Source organism: Stomoxys calcitrans, chromosome 5 (genome assembly GCF_963082655.1).
Source record: "Stomoxys calcitrans chromosome 5, idStoCalc2.1, whole genome shotgun sequence".
NCBI lineage: Eukaryota > Metazoa > Arthropoda > Insecta > Diptera > Muscidae > Stomoxys > Stomoxys calcitrans.
The window spans coordinates 76,599,327-76,619,559 of record NC_081556.1 but is presented as its reverse complement, the minus strand read 5'-3'; the positions used below and the strand labels follow the sequence as shown (position 1 = coordinate 76,619,559).

Genomic DNA, 20,233 nt, shown 5'->3' with positions numbered 1-20,233 from the left:
TAGAAGCCATATAAAAATTTCTCCCCAAGGAGGTATCGCACTCGGTACGCCGTTGGGACTCGGCTATAAAAAACAGGTCCCTCACCATTGAGCTTAAACTTGAATCGGGCAGCACTCATTGATATGTGAGAAGTTTGCCCCTGTTCCTTAATGGAATGTTCATGGGCAAAATTGCATTGTTTTGTACACAAATTAACATGGACAGAAATATGACTTAATCGAATCATAAAGTAATTATAAGTCGAACCGTATTCTTATTAATGGGTCTGGGGCTGTTCGATACAAACGCACTAAGTTATAATTAGGGTTCGGATTTTTATGCAAAATCGAAATGTTGACATCCATTATATTACAAATGCGATGGTATTTTTTAATAAAATTTTATTTTGTAAACAAATAATTGCTTCTGCGTGCATATATGCCAAATACCAACGAATATGCGAAATAATTGATGACAAAATTTGGATTTTGCATAAAAATCCGGTCCCTAGTTATAAAACACTGTACCACATTAGTGGTAAAAACCATTTTTATCAAATCGTACCAACTGACCAACATCAAAATAAGTATTTGTGCAAAATTTCTAACGTAAAGCTTCCATTGATGGCCAAGCGATCAGAATACATTCCAATAGCGTTAGTCGATTTCAGACCCGGAAACTGTTAATATTTTGGACTTTTATCCTAAACCAAAAGGCAAAGATTTGAAACAAATTTCCAATTCAAATGCATTTAGCATTTAATGCCAAGGAAATTAGTCACATTGTGGTTGCATCGGATTTTGTACATCGGCCAGGGGGCGCACATTGTAAGTACATTTCCATTTATTAGTACCTGGAAGGTGTTATGTTCTGTCTTGATCTTTTGTTCCATTACATGTTTGCGATACACCTGCAGAGCAGTGAGTATTCAAAAGTTAGTACACTTTCACTTGCTGCCAAGTAGACCATTGAATTGTTAATTTCGAGTCCTGAATTTGAATTGATACGATATTAGTTTTGCCAAAAGAAACTCAAATTTTCTATTAATCCCAAATGAATTTTAGCCTTTAAAAGAATTTTCAAGAGGAGATTAGTTGTGGCTTATATGGGAATTTGATGTACTACTTACATTACTGGGTATTAGAACACGAACTTGATCGTCTCCGTGGCGGCTACGTTTTTCGGAATGAGGACCGTCATCATGACTTTCACGTTTGATTTTCATTTTTTACTGCAAAGACACCAAGAAAAGAGGGAAAATTTAATAAAAATTTTAAAATACAAGGAATTCTTATTAAGAATTCTATTCAAGTTCTAAGCATTAGGTTTTTTTCTATTTTTAGCATAATGATGCTAAAACATTGTTTACTTTTATAATTTATACTGGTCCACAATTTTAACTGTCTTTTGGCTAATGGGCCGTTTGTTTTCATTCAAACAAATTATTCCAGCAACAAAACGAAATCTCGAATAGAAATATCCGTATAAACAATAAATCTGGCGCGAACAGGCCGTGTTGAATGTTTAAAGACAACTAAACTTGGAATTTGTTAAATAGCAGCCGAATCGAACAACAATAATAATAAAAGAAAAAAAACAACAAAAACACAATGATGCACAGCAAACCGCCAGCAGCAGAAACGACCAGCATACGTACAAGCTCGTATATTTCAGCGTGTGTGTGCTTGAATGTGAGTTTGTTCATAATAAATATAATAAATGAATTAACATCAACCACAGCAACAACAACAACAACACGATATGGACCACGAAAACAAAAAATAAATATCATGGACTTTGTTGATATTTGAAACAACCATCCTCCATCGATCCAACCAGCCAACAACCAACCCACCACCACTGACACTCAACAATCAACATCACATTGGCAATAGAGTAATCGAGGAGTGAGTGAGTGAGCGAGTCCATGTTGGTTATAAGTGTCGGTTTGTTTTGTGGTGTGGATACTGTTTTTTTTTTTGATATTTATTCCTCTTAAATTCAATAAATACTTAATTATTTTTTATATTTCTGACTGCATACCATTGATGCTCGTCACAACATTTGTTGTTACACCATTTCATTTTCAAACAAACTTTGTTTACTACAAAACTACAATGAAGGTATAAAATTGACCCACCACCAGCCTACTAAACATTAACAAAATTAAAGCAAGTAAAAGCGTGCCAAGTTCGGCCGGGCCGAATCTTATATACCCTCCACCATGGATCGCATGGTTGCCGAATTCTTTTCCCGGCATCTCTTCTTTGGCACAAAAGGATATAAGGAAAGATTTGCTCTGCTATTAGAGCTATATCAAGATATGGTCCGGTTTGGACCACAATTAAATTATATGTTGGAGACCTGTGTAAAATGTCAGTCAATTCGAATAAGAATTGCGCCCTTTGGGGGCTCAAGAAGTAATATAGAGAGATCGATTTATATGGGACCAGACCATAATAAGCACGTATGTTGATGGTCATGAGAGGATCCGTCGTACAAAATTTCAAGCAAATCGGGTAATAATTGCGCCCTCTAGAGGCTCAAGAAGTCATGACCCAAGATCGGTTTATATGACAGCTATATAAGGTTATGGACCGATTTGAACCATACTTGGCACAGTTGTTGGATATAACAAAACACGTCGTGCAAAATTTCATTCAAATCGGATTGGAATTGCGCCCTCTAGAGGCTCAAGAAGTCAAGACCCAAGATCGGTTTATATGGCAGCTATATCAAAACATGGACTGATATGGCCCATTTACAATACCAACCGACCTACACTAATAAGAAGTATTTGTGCAAAATTTCAAGCGGATAGCTTTACTCGTTCGGAAGTTAGCGTGCTTTCGACGGAGAGATGGACGGACATGGCTAGATCGACATAAAATGTCGCGACGATCAAGAATATATATACTTTATGGGGTCTCAGACGAATATTTCCAGTAGTTACAAACAGAATGACGAAATTAGTATACCCCCATCCTATGGTGGATGGTATAAAAAAAGGGCAAATCGGGTTAATTTCGGCCTTATATACCCTCCACCATTTATCGCATCTGACATGTTGTGCGAATAATTTTTGGTAATAGCGCCCTATTATAGGATCAAGAAGTCAAATCTGAAGTTCGGTTTATATGGGAGCTATATCAGGTGATGGACCTATTTTGACCATACATGGCACGTTTGTTGGGAGTAATACAAAAATAATTGCGCCATGGCTCATTAAATATAATCGGTATATCGGTTTATTTGGAAGCAATATCAGGTGATGGACCCATATGAACCACACATGGCATGGCTTTTGAAAGTCATAACAAGACAACACGTACAAAATTTCAACCAAATGGGATGATAGTTGCGCCCTCTACAAGCTCAAGAAGTATAATCGGCAGATCGGTGTATATGGCAGATATATCTAAACATGGACCGATTTGGCCCATTACCAATTCCAAACAACCTATATTAGTGCAAAATTTCAAGTGGCTAGCTCCACTCCTTCGAAAGTAAGCGTGCTTTCGACAGAAGGACAGACTGGGCTATATCAACTTAGAATGTCAAGAAGATATAGAATTTCTGTATTTTATGGAGTCTTTGAGCAATAGTTCGAGATTTTACCAACGGAATAGCGAAGTTAGTATACTCCCACGTCCTATGATAGGATTCGACAACTTGAAAATTGCAAATTTTGCCTATTAACATTCCTCTAAGGAACAGGTGGAAACTTCTCACATATCATTGAGTACAGTCCGATTCATGTTTAAGCTCAATGATAAGGGGCCTCCATTTTATAGCCGAGTCCGAACGGTGTGCCGCAGTGCGACATCGTCGCTAGTCGCACACGGTTATAACACGGAAAGTCCCTAATCAGAGTCTAAGGGGTCAATTATGAATCGTTACTAAACTCTAGTTGCGTTGCCAGAAGACAAAACCGTGAACTAAAAATTAGTACAATGGAGGAAATTTTTCTCAGTTCCAATAACATTTCTGATTTAACTTTAGCTTTTCTGCTGTCAACTGAATGAATTGGATTGCACTCCATAATTGACCCCTAATATTGAAACGGATAGCATTCATTGATATACGAGATTTTTTCCCCGCTGGTAACTCACTTTGATTATACCTGCTGGTCAATAATTCATGTCGATAATAAGTGTAACTGCAAGTCGAGACGACACTTGTGGTTGAGAGCGAGGGCACTGCTGTCAGCTGCATAGTCTTGAATTGACGGCACCCTGGTATAGTCATGTGTAAGATCTTGTTATATGGATTAAACCTAAAGGACGAAGTGGGCTTAGGGTTCTACATTGAGAACCCATATACTGAGATCTGTTTTAGACTGCCTGACCATAATACGGTCCTGCAGGTGGAGATTCGGGCGATCACGGATTGTGTGAGGGGGTGTGGTGTTAACTCGAGAACGTCGAGTGTAAACATCATTACGGACAGTAAATTGATCATCAGGGCAATAACAACTAGGACGTAAGGTCACGAACAGTCTTTGAGTGTAAAAAGGAGATTAACGCCTTCTCTGAGAATGGCACGACCTGCATCGTTTGGGTTCGGGGCCACAGCGGAGCAAGGGGAATGAAAGACGATTTGACAGTGAAGGTCAGAGGACTGCCATTGACAGGCTTGGTTAAACCAAAGTCTTTCGGGTCGAGGCAGTCAGAGTTAAGAGCGAAACGGTCCGAAACGGTCCTAGTCGGATTTTCGTGGTCCTGCAGGAGATCAGTATAGCTTTCGGTATCATAACAAGACACATTCGACTAGGAGATCACCTTGAGTATATAGCTGCGACAAGTGATATCATGTGTAGAACATGTGGGGAAGATGATGAGACGTGGAAGCATTAACTATACCATTCCCCGGCTTTCGCGGCTAACAGACATGAACCAACTAAGGGGCATGGTATGGAATTTTAGCAAAAAGCACGGAATTCCAGATTTAGATTTTCATTTTTGTGGCTACTTTTAGCACTTAGAACTCACAACAAGCCCAATACTGGCTTAGGCGAATGTCCATTGTTGCATGGGACGGATTAATATCCGCACCCTCTTCTTGACCTAACGTAACCTAACCTACTGGAAGTAGAGCTGGCAAAATATCTATGGCACTATCGATATTTAATATTTTGACTGAATATCGATTGATATTTTTCCGACGGATACTATAGCAAAAGTTCAATTTTTTGCAAAATTAAACAAAAATAAGCAATCTGAATGCATCCGTTAAGATACAACACGCCTGTAGAGAGCGTAATTTTCATCCGATTAGGCTAACATTTTGTACAATGATTTCACTCATGACTTCCAACTGACTTTATCGGTAATGACGGTAATGGCTTCGTTCAATTTATTTCGGGCTTTCTAAGAGATCGCACTATTCGAGTCGTTATAGATGGGTTCTCATCCAATGAGCACAAATTGACCGCAGGTGTACCCCAGGGCTCTGTTCTTTCTCCTTCTCTTTTTCTAATTTTCATCAACGATCTGTTGGGTCAGACATCGAATCCGATCTACTCATTCGTGGTTACTGTCGTCCTGCGGATGACAGTAATCTCTATCATTCGTACTCATTCGAGCATACGCCAAGTCTTCGAGAGATTGAGGACAAGAGGTGGGTTATGGACGTTTTGAGTGGGGTCGAATGAATCGAGTAGATTTTAATCCACAGAGGACTCAGTGCTGCTTGTTGTCACACAAACGATTCGCTGACCCATTACGATCATCTTTGTTTATCAACGGTGTAGATGTTGAACAATCAGCAGCTCTTGATGTTATGGGCGTGAAAATACAAAGTGATGTCCGTTGGGCTAAACATGTATTCGAAGTGTCGAAAGAAGCATTCAAGTGTTTAGGCTTCCTTTAACGGTGTAAGAATTACTTCTCTCCGTCTGATCTTCTTAACATCTACACCACTTTCATAAGGCAGAAAATGGAGTACAACTCACATGTATGGGCTGGAGCTTCAAAATCATTCCAGGAGCTACTGGACCATGTACAGAGGAGAGCGATGGCGTTGATTGGGGAGAAGTCGTTGGTGTTCTTTATTTACCAACAGCAAATAGGGTAACAGTGCGAAATAACAAGCTAAATTTTGAGAGTTTAGTATTTGAGAGCTTACAAATTTCTACTAGAGGTCTTTTTCCCAGCAGAAATTTGCAGTCCTGAAGAGCTGTTTTATGAAAAGCAACTGTTTATAATTCCAATAAATAGCTAAAGAGAGTAAAGGTTTTTCTTATTCTCTTGCAAATTTTTACTGGAAAAGTACGCGAACAGACCTAAAGCTACCTACGACATAAAGTTTATAGTAATGCCTACATGCTAGCATTTTGCTTGCTTACTTAATCGAAATAGAATTGAAATATCATTGCGTGCTTGCGCCGTTTTTGGCTGCAACATTACAGCCAGCTATTGCCTACGAGTGAGCTTAGCCACTCGAAATGTAAAAAGTTTCTCAATCGCACCACTTATGCCAACAATGCAATGCCAAAACAGGAGTTTGCGGTCAAGCCATATAATTCCCAAAAAAAGAAATGATATTACACCATAGCTTAAAAAAAGTTATGCCAAAGCGAAGGGGTTGTTCAGCTTGTATGAACAAAATGGAATTATTCCGTTGATCTTACCAACCTCTTACGAATATTTGAGCTTTTATATGCGACGTAAAGCACTTTTCCATCTCAAGTGATGTGCCGCAGTCAAAGTTCATGGACTTTCAAAAAAAAAAAAAAAACTTTGACTTTAACTGGCTATGACAGAACATTTGTTCCACTAGCCAAACGTAGAATAGCATTCCAAACGCCTCGATCTTCTGCGCTCATTCTAAAATCTCTGACACCAAGTTTCGAGGTGTCTCTCACCACTTGATCTTTCCATCGGGCTTTTAGTCTTCCCGGTTTGCGTGTACCATCGTGTTTGCCTTCAAAAGACTTTTTTGCTGGAGCTTCTTCATCCATTCTGTCAACATGACCTGGCCAACGCAGCCGTTGTATTTTGATGCGTGTAACTATGCTATCGTCGTCATATAGCTCATACAGCTCGTGGTTTATACGTCACCTATATTCTCCATTATCGCAAACCTGTCCATATATTGTATGTTAGGAAGAATATTTCTCTCAAATACTCCAAGCACTGAACAACATGGGTATTATCATTGACTTGTATAGTGTAATCTTCGTCTGTCGAGGGATGGCCTTGTTTCTAAACTGCTTACATAGCCTAAGTTGCATCTGCTTGCCAGTTAAACCTCACTGTCCTCAAATCCAAGGCTTTGAGCTATTCTATATACATATATACCAAGTTTCCAGTGCGGTAAACATGTTTGTAGGATTTCACTTGTTACTAAGACAATGCCATAGATCTCTGCCTGAAAGACCGTACTCAGCGAAATGGAATTTCAAGTGCATCGAAATAAACCACCCACCCCCATTCCTGACTTCGATTTGGAACCACGATCCAAATGTAAAAAATAAAATAGAAAATGATCCACAACTTTTGTTCATGGATGATGGACCCGGTACAGTACAAAATATTCTAGGAAAGTCTATAAAGTTGGCAGTAGTTCAGAATTTTTGCTTGAAATATTCTAGGAAAGTCTATAAAGTTGGAAGTAGTTCTGAATTTTTGCTGGAAATATATGTCTTTTGAACCATTTTTGGCATAGCTCCAGATAGGTCCAACAGAGCTCTTCCCAAAATTTATCGTAATCAAAGTTTTACATGGATATATGTCGATATCTGAACATGAAATCAGGTTTTGGCGTGAGTATAATACAACTTATTATGGCATATTTGGGCAAAATATATCTTCTTATTCCACATGGCAACTTTATCAGACTAAATTCAAGGCTTCAGGGGCCAGGTCTATCTATGGCAAGCCACCGTAGCGCATGTCCACCTATGAAGCTCAAGGTCTGGGTTCGAATGCTGGCGAGAACATTACAAAAAATGTTCATCGGTGTTTATCCCCTGCTAGTGGTGGCAATATTTGTGAGGTACTATGCCATGGACCAGGGTGGACCTGGTCTGTTTATCCCATGCTAGTGCTGGCAATATTTGTGAGGTACTATGCCATGGACCCGGGTGGACCTAGTCTGAATAAACCATATGCTATGGAACAGGTGGATAAATTGTGTGTCCCATGACATAAATACAATGGAGAAAGTGTTTCACCACTCCTATCGGTGACCACCATAAATGACGGAACCCTAGTATTGCCATCTGGAAGATCATGTTACACGGATGGATCAAAGCTAGAGGACAGAGTGGGCCTGAGGGTTTTCATTGAGAACACAAGGACTGAGATCTGTTTTAGACTGTCTGACCATAATACGGTCCTGCAGGAGGAGATCCGGGCGATCGCGGAATGTGTGAAGTGGTGTGGTGCTAACGCAAGGACGTCGAGTCTGAACATCTTTATCAACAGTAAAATTACCATAAGGGCAATAACAACTAGGACGGTAAGGTCACGAACAGTCTTGCAGTGTAAGGATATTAACGCCTTCTTTGAGGATGGCAAAATCCGCATCGTTTGGGTGCCGGGCCATAACGGAGTAAGGGGAAATGAAAGGGCAGACGATTTGGCGTTGAAGGCCAGAGGACTACCCTCAATAAACTTGGTTAACCCGAAGCCTTTCGGGTCAACGCAGTCCGAGTTAAAGGAGTAAGCGACGAATGCACATGCAACATTGTGGAACAGCGAAATAGTCGGTAGGACGGCGAAAATCCTATGGGAGGATCCAGATCGTGAGAAGACGAGGTTATTACTGAAAGGAAGCAAGAAGGAGGTCAGTATAGCTATTGGTATCATAAGGGGACACAGGACTACGAGCTCACTTTTGTAAAGTCGGTGCGGCAAGCGATAGCATGTGTAGGGCATGCGGGGAATATAATGGAGACGTTGGAGCATTCCTTTGACATTGTCCGGCTTTCGCGTCTAACAGATACCGGCACTTAGGTGGAAACACAATACCAGACATGAACCAACTTAGGGGAGTGGTATTGAAAACAATTAAGGATTTTGTAAGTAGCACGGAATTCCTAACCTAAAATTTTCTTTTTAGAGGTTACTTTTTAGTTTTTAGAGCGCACTACAAGCCGATTACTGGCTTAGGTGTATGGCCATAGTGGCATGGGGCGGATTAAAGCTGCACCCTCTTTCCAATCTAACCTAACCTAACCTATGCCATGTAAAAACTTTTCCCGAAAGAAGCGTCGCACTGCGACACGCCCTTCAGTCTTGGCTATAAAACGGATTGAATCGGACAGCACTCACTGCTATGTGAGAATCCTTTATGGAATGTTCATGGCAAATTTTATTTTTATGTCTATTTATAATGTGCATAAACCAAAAAAAACCCCAATCACATATTTCACTTATCACATGGAAATGGTGTAAACAAAAATCATTTCATTTCACTTGAAGTTGTGTTTATACAATTTTTTCAATATTTCATATTGTGTTTCTTTTGTCTGGTTTGTTGTTTTTGCATTTCTTCCTAGCAGAGAGACAGACATTCATGATAGGTGCTTGTGCTGAGGATTAATAGTAAAAATGTGTTGTTTCCAATTTGGTTTAAAACACAAAACCGCCAAAAGGAGGTGGAGCTGTGGCATCCAGCCTATGCTGTACAATACAAATCTATTGAGCAGAAGGGCAGCATTGAATATCTACCCCACGTCTGTCTGTCTATCGACTATCCCACTACCACTCAGGCGGCAGCAGACAAGTATTGTTTGGAGTAGTTTTTACCAGTACGCTTTTTTTCTTCTTCAATGTTGATAACTCTACAACAACAGGTGTTGTGTTGCGGCAATATCGGCCTTAAACAACGAAGACCACAGTGTTAACGCTGGGCATGGGAAATGGATACTTTTTTATTCATTCAATCATATTGAGTGGAGGTTGATGGTGTTGAATTTGCGTTTTTTTTTTGATTTTATTCAATCTCAATCCCAATTATGAATGAAATTCTTTAGTGCTGAGTTGCTGTTGTGAGTTTAACTGAATTTTGCAGCAAGTATGGTAGCGATTAATGCAAACAACAAAACAATTGAAGTTTTTTTCTTTTTTTCTTTAATACGATTACTTCCACAATCAGCCGCAAACATCATCGACAACACTTGGTGGTATGTAGATGTTTATATAAGCGAGATTTGCAGAGGCCAGCATCCTGTACTACTGATTGGTTAATTTATTTAAAGAGCCAAAAGCCAATTAATTGGCTTGATGTACGAGTACTGCAACCAAAAGCCAAGTATTTGCCAATGAAATAAAGTAACCATAGACAAGAACAGGGTGCAAAAAAAGACATTTTATAAAATATACCAAATTTATTCTTTTTCAAACTTGTTTAATAAACAAAAAAAACAGTATTTAAGAAATGAGTCACTTGGGGGAATAGAATTGATATAGATCTCGATGATAATTTATATCATCCATACTTTCGCATACTAATTAATGCAACATGTACGCTGCATATGTATTTCAATTGATTTATGGATAAAATGAAAAATAGAAAAAAAACCATTATCAAAAAGAATTTGTTTCAGTAAATTATTGTTAAATTTGAAAAAATTTAACCAGGAAGGAAGGAAAATTAATTTCAGTTTCTTTTTTACACCCTCCACCATATGATGGGGGTATACTAATTTCGTCATTCTGTTTGTAACTACTCGAAATAATCGTCTGAGACCCCATAAAGTATATATATTCTTGTCCGTCGTCGATACAGCTGTCATATAAACCGATCTTGGGTCTTGACTTCTTGGGTCTCTAGAGGGCGCAATTCTTATCCGATTGGAATGAAATTTTGCACGACGTGTTTTGCTATGATATCCAACAGCTGTGCCAAGTATGATTCAAATCGGTTCATAACCTGATATAGCTGACATACAAACCGATCTTGGGTCTTGAATTTCTTGAGGCGCTAGAGGGCGCAATTCTTTTCCGATTTGAATGAAATTTTGCACAACGTGTTTTGCTATGATATCCAACAACTGTGCCAAGTATGATTCAAATCGGTTCATAACCTGACATAGCTGTCATACAAACCGATCTTGGGCATTGACTTCTTGAGCCGCTAGAGGGCGCAATTCTTTTCCGATCTGGCTGAAATTTTGCATGAAGTATTTTATTCTCTTTCATTCAACAACTGTATCAAATAAGGTTCAAATCGGTTCATAACCTGATATAGCTGCCATATAAACCGATCTGGGATCTTGACTTCTTGAGCCTCTAGAGTTCGCAATTATTATCCGATTTGCATGAAATTTTGTACAACGGATCCTCTTGTGGCCACCAACATACGTGTTTATTATGGTCTGAATCGGTCTATAACCTGATACAGCTCCCATATAAATCGATCTCTCTATTTTACTCCTTGAGCCCCCAAAGGGCGCAAATCTTATTCGAATTGACAGATATTTTACACAGGTCTCCAACATATAATTTAATTGTGGTCCAAACCGGACCATATCTTGATATAGCTCTAATAGCAGAGCAAATCTTTCCTTATATTCTTTTTTGCCAAAGTAGAGATGCCGGAAAAAGAACTCGACAAATGCGGTCGGGCCGTATATAAGATTCGGCCCGACCGAACTTAGCACACTTTTACTTGTTTTTTGTTTGTTTCTCTTTCGAGACGAGCTCAATGATCGGAGATGCAAATGGAAAAGGAAAGCCAAAGATAGCAACACACACCAACCACTATGGGACGCGTTTCGTCTTTGGTTAGAAGACTTTTCAACCATATTAGGTGTGATGGCTTCAAGGGCCGTGCGTTGGTATGTTGTATTTGAATCATATTAAGAGCGAAAACGCATCTATGATACATTTACCGCGACAACCCTGCTTATTAGCTGTACTATTTTTCCCAATGCATGTACTTTTGTGTGATGACAAACATTCTATCTGTGTCAAATTACACTTCTTCCGTACTACACATGATTTTGTTCATCTGTTGGAAGTTGTATTGATGGCTTCGAACGCTAAGACAACGGCAATGGCTCTCTCTGTTGCTCCATGTGCCCAGGTTCGAATTCTGGCCGGGCTTTGCCGAATTTTTAATTTTTCAAGTTTTTTGCCTGTTAGGGCGAGATCATTACATTTTTACGATTTTTTTCGTTTACCTTTCGAGACGAGCTGAATGATCTTTTTTTTTTGAAAATTTTCTACAAACTCTACAACTGGTAGCATATAACACACATTTAACAGGCGCTGCAGCTGTTTTTATTTTCTATACATTATGCTAAGACCAAATATCTAAATATCGAAATCTATACATATATCGAATATTGTCCAATTAAACCAAAACTATTTTTATGCACAAATTTACTATTTCCTCAATTATGAAAGATTCTGAAAATCATTTTTTAATTATACGTCAATAAAAATATATTGTCACATCTATGCATATATTTATTAGATATTTTATTGGCTTTTCTTTACGTTGTCATAACTCTAAATACTCACTCAAGCACGAGGGATGGTATACAAATTAATAAAAAAAAATATTTGAAATAGGTTTGTTTTTGCTTTGACATAGCGGCAAACTCAGTTACAAGTAAATGGGCATTAAATTTAAAAGAACTGCTAAGCTGCTTTTGGTAAGTTCTACGAAACTTGCAGATTTATATTGAACATAGTATAGGTATTAAATTTCCGACCTATATCACTTGACTGACTACACTGCCTGAAGAAAGCGCTCCCTGTCACAACAATATTACTATACAATGACAAAACATTGCTTACTCTATGTACCAGATGCCTCATTAAAAAAACCTGTGGTTTTACTATGAAGCCCAGTGCCTTAGAACTACACTCATATGAAAAATCTGCTGTAATAAAACAGTGTCTGCGGACTGTTAGTAGTAAATTTTGTTGCTATTAAAGCAGTCATTCTGCTGTTATAACAAAATGTTTCCAATTTCAGAACAGCAACCTGAATGCTGAAAAGAGTGTTGACTGCTTAAAAATGTCAGTGTCCGGTACCCGGCCATGTTGCGGCACGCCGTTCGGACTCGGCATAAAAAAAGAAGGCCCCTTATCATCAAGCATAAAACTTTAATCGGACTACACACATTAGGATGAGAGGTATCTTCTGTTCGATGAAGAACAGATGTTTTTGGCAAAAAATCTTTAAATTTACGAAAAAAAAAATCGTCAAAATCGAAATTTTTTCTGAAAAACCTCATTAAATCTTCTCAGATAAAAGTTGATTAATACATTCCGATCTCTCCATATTCGATGGCAAGAAAACAATTAGGGTTTAATTATATGGGTGCTTGAATTTTTTTAGTTATTTCCTCTAAAACCTATTTATGATCACTATCTTTATCCAAAGACATAATTTCAATAAAATTTTCTCTTAAAAAAATACTTCAAAAAACATTCTCTAAAGGAAAAATGCATGATAATTTTCTCAATATTTTTTTTAAGAGAAAATTTTAATAAAGTTTTATCATCAAAAAAAGTTTATAATGAAACTTTCTTAAAAAAAAAAACAAAATTACCGACGGCTTGTTGAAGGATGGCTTGTTTCTCTGAACATTGTGGCCACCCAAACTGCAGCGACCACTGCCGTGAGGTTAATGGAGCTTTCTCATTGGTCATGTGGCGGCTACGGCCACTGTGTTATCCTTGATACAATATCCGATGTTCCAGGCAGTTTGGATTACACCCTACCTGAGCCTCTTTTTGATAAAAATTACTGTACCAATTCCTGATAGAACCGATTGGAACTACGATATCCCTGGTAATAGAAGTTACATAGACTTCTATACGGATGGCTCCAAACTAAACGACCAGGTCGGCTTTGAGGTGTACTCTGAAAAACTAGAATTTTTCATATCGAAAAGGTCACCCAACCACATCAGTGTGTATCAAGCGGAGATCCTTGCAATTAAGAAAGTAGTGGAATGGCTAAGATTTAATGGCATTACAATGATTGGCATAAGTATCTTCTCACACAGCCAGGCAGCCATTAAATCCCTAGAGAACTTATTACTGAACACAAAAACCGCTTTCGACCGTCGCAGAACTCTCAACGAGATGGTTGGACATATAAAAATTAACCTGTTCTGGAGGCCGAGCCACAGAGATATCCCAGGGAACTGTAAAGCGGACGAGCTTGCGATACTAAGAACTACTCTACACATTCCTGGAATCAGTGGGTATGCCTCTAGCGACATGTAAGCTTAATTTTCAGGACCATGGCCGAAGGACAACGAACGAAAGATGGTCACAAAAAGGGGGCTGTGTGCATTCCAAAACTATGTGGCCTAATCCAGACTTGATGAGGTCTACTTCTTTGCTGTCATTGGCCAGAACAGACGTCTCAGTCATTGTGTCCGTCATGACAGGACAACGAACGATAGATGGTCACAAAAAGGGGGGCTGTGAGCATTCCAAAACTATGTGGCCTAATCCAGACTTGATGAGGTCTACTGCTTTGCTGTCATTGGCTAGAACAGACGTCTCAGCCATTGTGTCCGACATGGCAGGTCACTAATCCGAAAACATGCTGACAGACTGAAGGTTGCCAGCAACGACTTTTGCTGTGAGGACATCGAGGAAGAAGGGACTATGGAACACCTTCTGTGTGTGTGTCCCGCACCAGCAGTCATAAGGAGTTCCACTTAAGATTCTCATTTCTTTGAGAAACTGTCTGATTTAGCAGATGTGGGCATTCGCAAGTTATTGGGCTTTTTAAAACTAGCTAGAACTAGAAGGCATCTTCCTTCTTCTGTTCCTGTGGTATCACAATGGACGAAAACTTTTAAGTGAGTCTGATTGCCACTTTAACCAAAACTAAACTAACCTACTGACAGCTTTTTTCAAAGTTATGAGTTAGTTAGTGTTTTCTCATTTAGACTATTTTTGTCTAAGCTCATCAAATTAATGATTAACTGGGTAATTCGTCGAAGAATACCGCTGATGAAGGGATGGAATCCCAGAAAACTAATAAATAAGTTGGTCAACCATTGGTTTGGTAGTTACCCCTGAGGTAAATGCCAACCAAAAATAACTGATCTTGAACGCAGATTACAGAAAGAAATATGAGAAAAAACAGAAGTAGAAGTTTTTTGTATAAAGAGCTTTTATTCTCTAGTATTTTGAGATAGGAAAATATTCAAAAATTTAAAAAAAAATATTTTAGTTTATAGGAAATGCTTACTTTTTTTACTCACGTGAATCGAGTCAGCAACCTCAACATCTGTTTTTACTTTACGAAATCAGCTAGTTTCTACACAAGGGTAGTCACTAATTTTCAGTGACAAAAAGTTAATGAACAGACAGTTATTTCTAAGGGTTTTGCGAATGTTAAAATTTCAACAGTCAACGCGTTTTTTATAAAAGGCACAAACTAACTTTATCAATTTCGAATTTTCTCTGTGTAAAGAATTTAACATAAGTTCACGGCCATTATTGGCGCTAATCCAAAAATCCAGTCACAAATTATGGACAAAATATTCGATCTTTAACAAAAATTTGTCCACAAAGAAATTATGATATCTGAAATAGCATTATGATTTAGCGAAATAACGTCGGTGGACAGGTGTTAGCCAGGCAATAACTATTGGTGCATGCGGGGACGACATGTTTGTGGAGCAAACATGCTAAAGATCTTTCCCGATCAGAACAAAAACAGGTCTAATATTGCGAGAAATCGTTGAATTTGTTTCTCAATAAATAAATAAAAATCTCACATCAATATTTTGAAGTTTATTTCCTTTGGGCTGACAACAAACCGAAAACTAAGCGCTAAGAAAATATGAAAATGGCTAAGGGTAATAAAAACAATTTTTATTTTGAAATCCATTCAAAGTGATTGATTTGTGTCCTCTTGGCAATGGCATAGACTAATTTACTCTACTTCTGGTGCTTTTGGATAAGCGAGCATATAAAAGAAAATCTAGGGAAAAAACTTCCGCCGTGCGCCACCTAAACTAAAAATATTGAAAACAAAAATACCAGCCATGGCAGGCAATAAGAAAAAAAGAAAAAACTACCAATTCTTAAGTGGCAGAACTACGAGGAAACCTACGCTGCCAACTGCTACCCCACTCCAACACTTGAGCCGATCACGATGCCCGCCAACGAGACATGCCCAATGCAATAAATGCGCTCGTTCTGTACAGAACTATGAATTAAATATACTGCAAAAATATTTACTAGGTAGAGGAGGAGTGCACATACATATATTTTTGAATTCAATTAATTTAAAATGTGCATATTTGAAAAATTGTTCTTGCTCGATTGTCACCGAACGAAAAACACTTGTGAGAAGGACGAGACGGACGGCTGTATCTGTCACTTTGAGTATGATGAGTTTGTTGATGGATATGCAATACTGTCGGAATTTTTGGGGGGGGAGATGAGTACCAACAGCCCCCGTATGCAGCAGCACGAAAACGTCATAAACAATTGCAACCACAGAAAATTCTACTTTCACACTTTTTCTTCGTTTTCCCCAATTTGAGAAGGTGGTAAATGCATTTGAATTTGAAACGAATTATAGTTGGGTTTTGTTAAAAAGAAAAACAGATAAAACCAAAAATAATTTTTTCGACATTTAACGCAAAATAGGCATGGGCGTTAATAATTTAATTGTTGAAGAACTATGTCACAGAAAATGGGTGAAATTTCATAAATTTTAACAAAAATGTAACTGAAAAGTGGATACGAAATTTATCTACCCTATCAATGCTTTGAATGGTTCAAACTTCAAAAAAGCATATACAAAGATTGGTTCTTCAGAAAATTATTTCAGAGGGTTTAGAGGGGTACCGGAACTCGCTGTGCCAAATTTCATCGAAATAGGATGGAAAATGCTCCTTTAATGGGCTCAATACTCCATATCGGGAGATCGGTCTATATGGCAGCTATATCCAAATATTTTTCGATCTGGAGGTGACTAGTGTGACAAAAGACTAGGTCTTATATAAAGTATGGGTAAGGTAGTGGTACAGTTTTGATTTGCAACTTAGTTATAAAGCAAAAATTAAGTGATATATTTTAATTTTAACAAATAGAAGGCGGCAAAGAAAATTACAGAGATCAAATTATTAAAAGAGAAAAAAATTAAAAATTGTATAAAAATTTTAAGTACATATGCATTTTCGCATTTTAACAATGTGTATCAACAAAGGGGTTAAATTGAATAAATAAATTTGCTCAATTTTTTGTTTAACTTATATAACAAATGGTTAAACTGATTAGAATTGTTCATAAATTGCTTAGAAAGAGATTGAATATGTTAAAAGTGATTAAAAATCGAAGATTTAAAATGTTTTTCGTTACTTAAAGTTTGGATATTATTGGAAAGAGTATTCGAGAGGCGTGTTGCACTGATAAAAAACTGTTGCTCTGATATGCGATATTGGTGTCGTATTTGAATCACTTGCTTGCCTCTACTAGAATTGGCACAACGAAGTATAACAGACAAATAAGACGGCTTATTTGTGTATATTATTTTGTGCAGTGCCAGCAGTGAACGTATTTTAAGGTAAGGTATGCATCGAAAGTGACACCATATAACTGTTTGGCAAAGTCAGATATCCGATCTCTCCTACGCAAACCAAAAACATATCTAGAAACACCATTAAAGGCAACATGTGATTTATTTTGAAGAACTGTATCATAATTTGAAAAAAAAAAATTCACAAAAATATAAAAGTTTTGGCAGGATATATGTTTTTGCCAAGAGCATTCTGATTTCTATGGGAGTATGCGAGCGACTCATATATAAGGTCCTTAATACACCATACGTCTTGCCAACTGCCGAGTTAATATGATTCGCCCATGATAATTTATCATCAAAAACTATGCCAAGATTACTCGCTGAGGTCACCATTAATTGCAAAATTAGTATTTAGCGGCAATATTGTGCGATTTCTGGAAATGACTATGCATTTTGACTTCGAGGGATTCATTCGCGCATTATTATTGTCAAGGTCGTTATTCAGACGAACTATGGTATCATTTATTTTCTCAGCTGACGTGCTTATATACAGTTGAACATCATCGGCATACATATGTATACTACAACTCTGCAACTGTTTGGGAAGGTCATTGCTGTATAAAGAAAGAAGGAGAGGACCTAATATCGAACCTTGTGGGACACCTCGTGAAACTGGAAGGCATATAGAATTACGATTTCCAACCGATACAGATTGGCTACGATTAGAAAGATAGGAATGAATCAGATTTGTTGAAGATTCGATATATTTAAAAAAAATGTTTAAGTTTAAGAGAATTTTGGGGCCAACAGAGTCAAACGCCTTAGAACGATCTAAAAGAACCAGAAAAGTGATTTTTTTGCGGACAATATTACTTCTTATATTTTCAACAACTTTCAAAAGTGCAGTAGTGCAACTGTGGTCGGCCGGAATCCTGATTGGAGGTTGGTTAAAAGTGAGTTATCCGCAATATGTTGCGAAATTTGTTTGTTCAAAAGGTGTTCAAATATCTTCGAAATATATGGATGTATGGCTATAGGTCTAAATTCTTGATTATTTTTCGCTATTGGGACTACTCTTGCCTGTTTTCAGGATTGTGGATAGCAGCTCCCTAATATAATATTGTTGAAGAAATTACAAATGTAAGGCAGAATATGGGAAAATATTATTTCAAAAAATTTAGGAACAATTAGATCAGATCCTACAGCATTAGATTTAATTGATTTGACGGCATCGATGATGTCAAATGGTTCAAAGTGTCCGAAATCAAAAAGCTGATTCGGAGTAATATCATTGTCCATATTACTTAATACATCCCAAGTTAACACTGGGCCTTGGTAGAGATATATTTAAAAAGCTTTCATTAATTGTATACAAATCCACATTATCATCAACTCAAGAGGTCCATCAAAACTCACTGTTTCAAATTTCATCAAAAACGGATGAAAAATTTTCCTTTTATGGGCTCAATACTCTATATCGGGAGATCGGTCTATATGGCAACTGTATCCAAATATGGTCTGATCTTGGCGATATTAAAAAAAGGTTTTAAAGGGATACCAAAACTCGCTGTGCTAAATTTCATCGAAATAGGATCAAAAATTCTCCTTTTATAGGCTCATTACACTATATTGGGAGATCGGTATATATGGCAGCTATATCCAAATATGGTCCAATCTGGACCACATTTGAGAGGTCTACCAGAATAAGCTGTGCCAAATTTTATCGATTTCGGGTAATAAATGGATCTGTAATGGCCTCAATACCCAATATCGGAAGATCGGGCTCCCGGTCTTTAAAACAGCTATTTACGAATATAGTCCGATCTGAACCACACTTCATAGAAATGGGTAGGGGTCTATCAGAACACACTGTGCCAAATTTCATCGAAATCGGATGAAAAATTACCAGTTCATTGTCTCAAGACTTTAAGTCAGGAGATCGGTCTATATAGCGGCTATATAACTAAAATCCGATTTTATGAGATCAGAAGGTCAGATTTATATACAAATGATTTCATATCAAATCAAAAATTGTTTGGAAATTATTTTTATAGCCAAGAAATCTGCAAAATTATAAATACTCCAAAAAAGTATTTATTGGGTATTTACCCGGAAGAAACCCATATCTAGCCATTATGCTTGTTTTCCCATCTACAGCAGACAAAAACTGCTGTTTTTGCCAAAAATGTTTGCTATTTTGAATATAAAATTTCATTCAGGGTATATGCAAATCAGATTGTGCAAAGCGGCAAAATTATTCTAAACTACTTGCTTTATAGCTTACACACTACTTTACCCTCCTAATATACGACGACTCTTGGCTAAAACATTTCTGGTACCCGGCTCGATCTTTGGCTTTGAACTTTATGCAAATTGTGATTCCCTGAGTAGACGAAAATTAAATGTGGCAAATATTAGCATCTTACGTTATGTTTTTGGTCTAAGTAGAACCCAACATGTCTCTCAATATACTAGCTCCCTTTATGGCATTAGTTTTAATTCGCTTCTCCGCACGAAGGCCTTATTATTTCTCAATAAGGTTATCTATAAACATAAACCTAGATATCTATTCAATAGATTGAAATTCGCTAGGTCTAATAGAGGTAGGAAGATTATTCCCCTAAGTAGTAGAGGTAGGCTATCCGACTGACATTTCTTTATTGGGCCAATTCGTCTCTGGAATACCCTACCAATTGATCTACAAAGCATCAGCAGCGTGTATACTTTTAAGAATAGACTTGATATAATTTTTCAAAATTGGGAAATGGTGAGACATTCTCATTTTGT

The 20,233-nt window shown here is 37.7% G+C and overlaps 1 protein-coding gene across 6 annotated transcripts in view; it reads right to left on the bottom strand.

Annotated features, from left to right (window-relative positions):
• Positions 1 to 20,233, bottom strand: part of LOC106081062 (heterogeneous nuclear ribonucleoprotein K) — a 155,132-nt gene that overhangs the window by 71,980 nt on the left and 62,919 nt on the right. For 4 of the 6 annotated variants that reach the window (XM_059369200.1, XM_059369202.1, XM_059369199.1 and 1 more), the window contains one exon: positions 1,110 to 1,211. In XM_059369200.1, the coding sequence (XP_059225183.1) occupies positions 1,110 to 1,205 (96 nt within the window). In that variant the 5' untranslated portion in view covers positions 1,206 to 1,211. Of the gene's footprint in view, positions 1 to 1,109; positions 1,212 to 1,349; positions 1,511 to 20,233 lie in introns of those variants that run through there. The other 2 variants (XM_013242767.2, XM_013242769.2) reach the window with 2 other exon arrangements.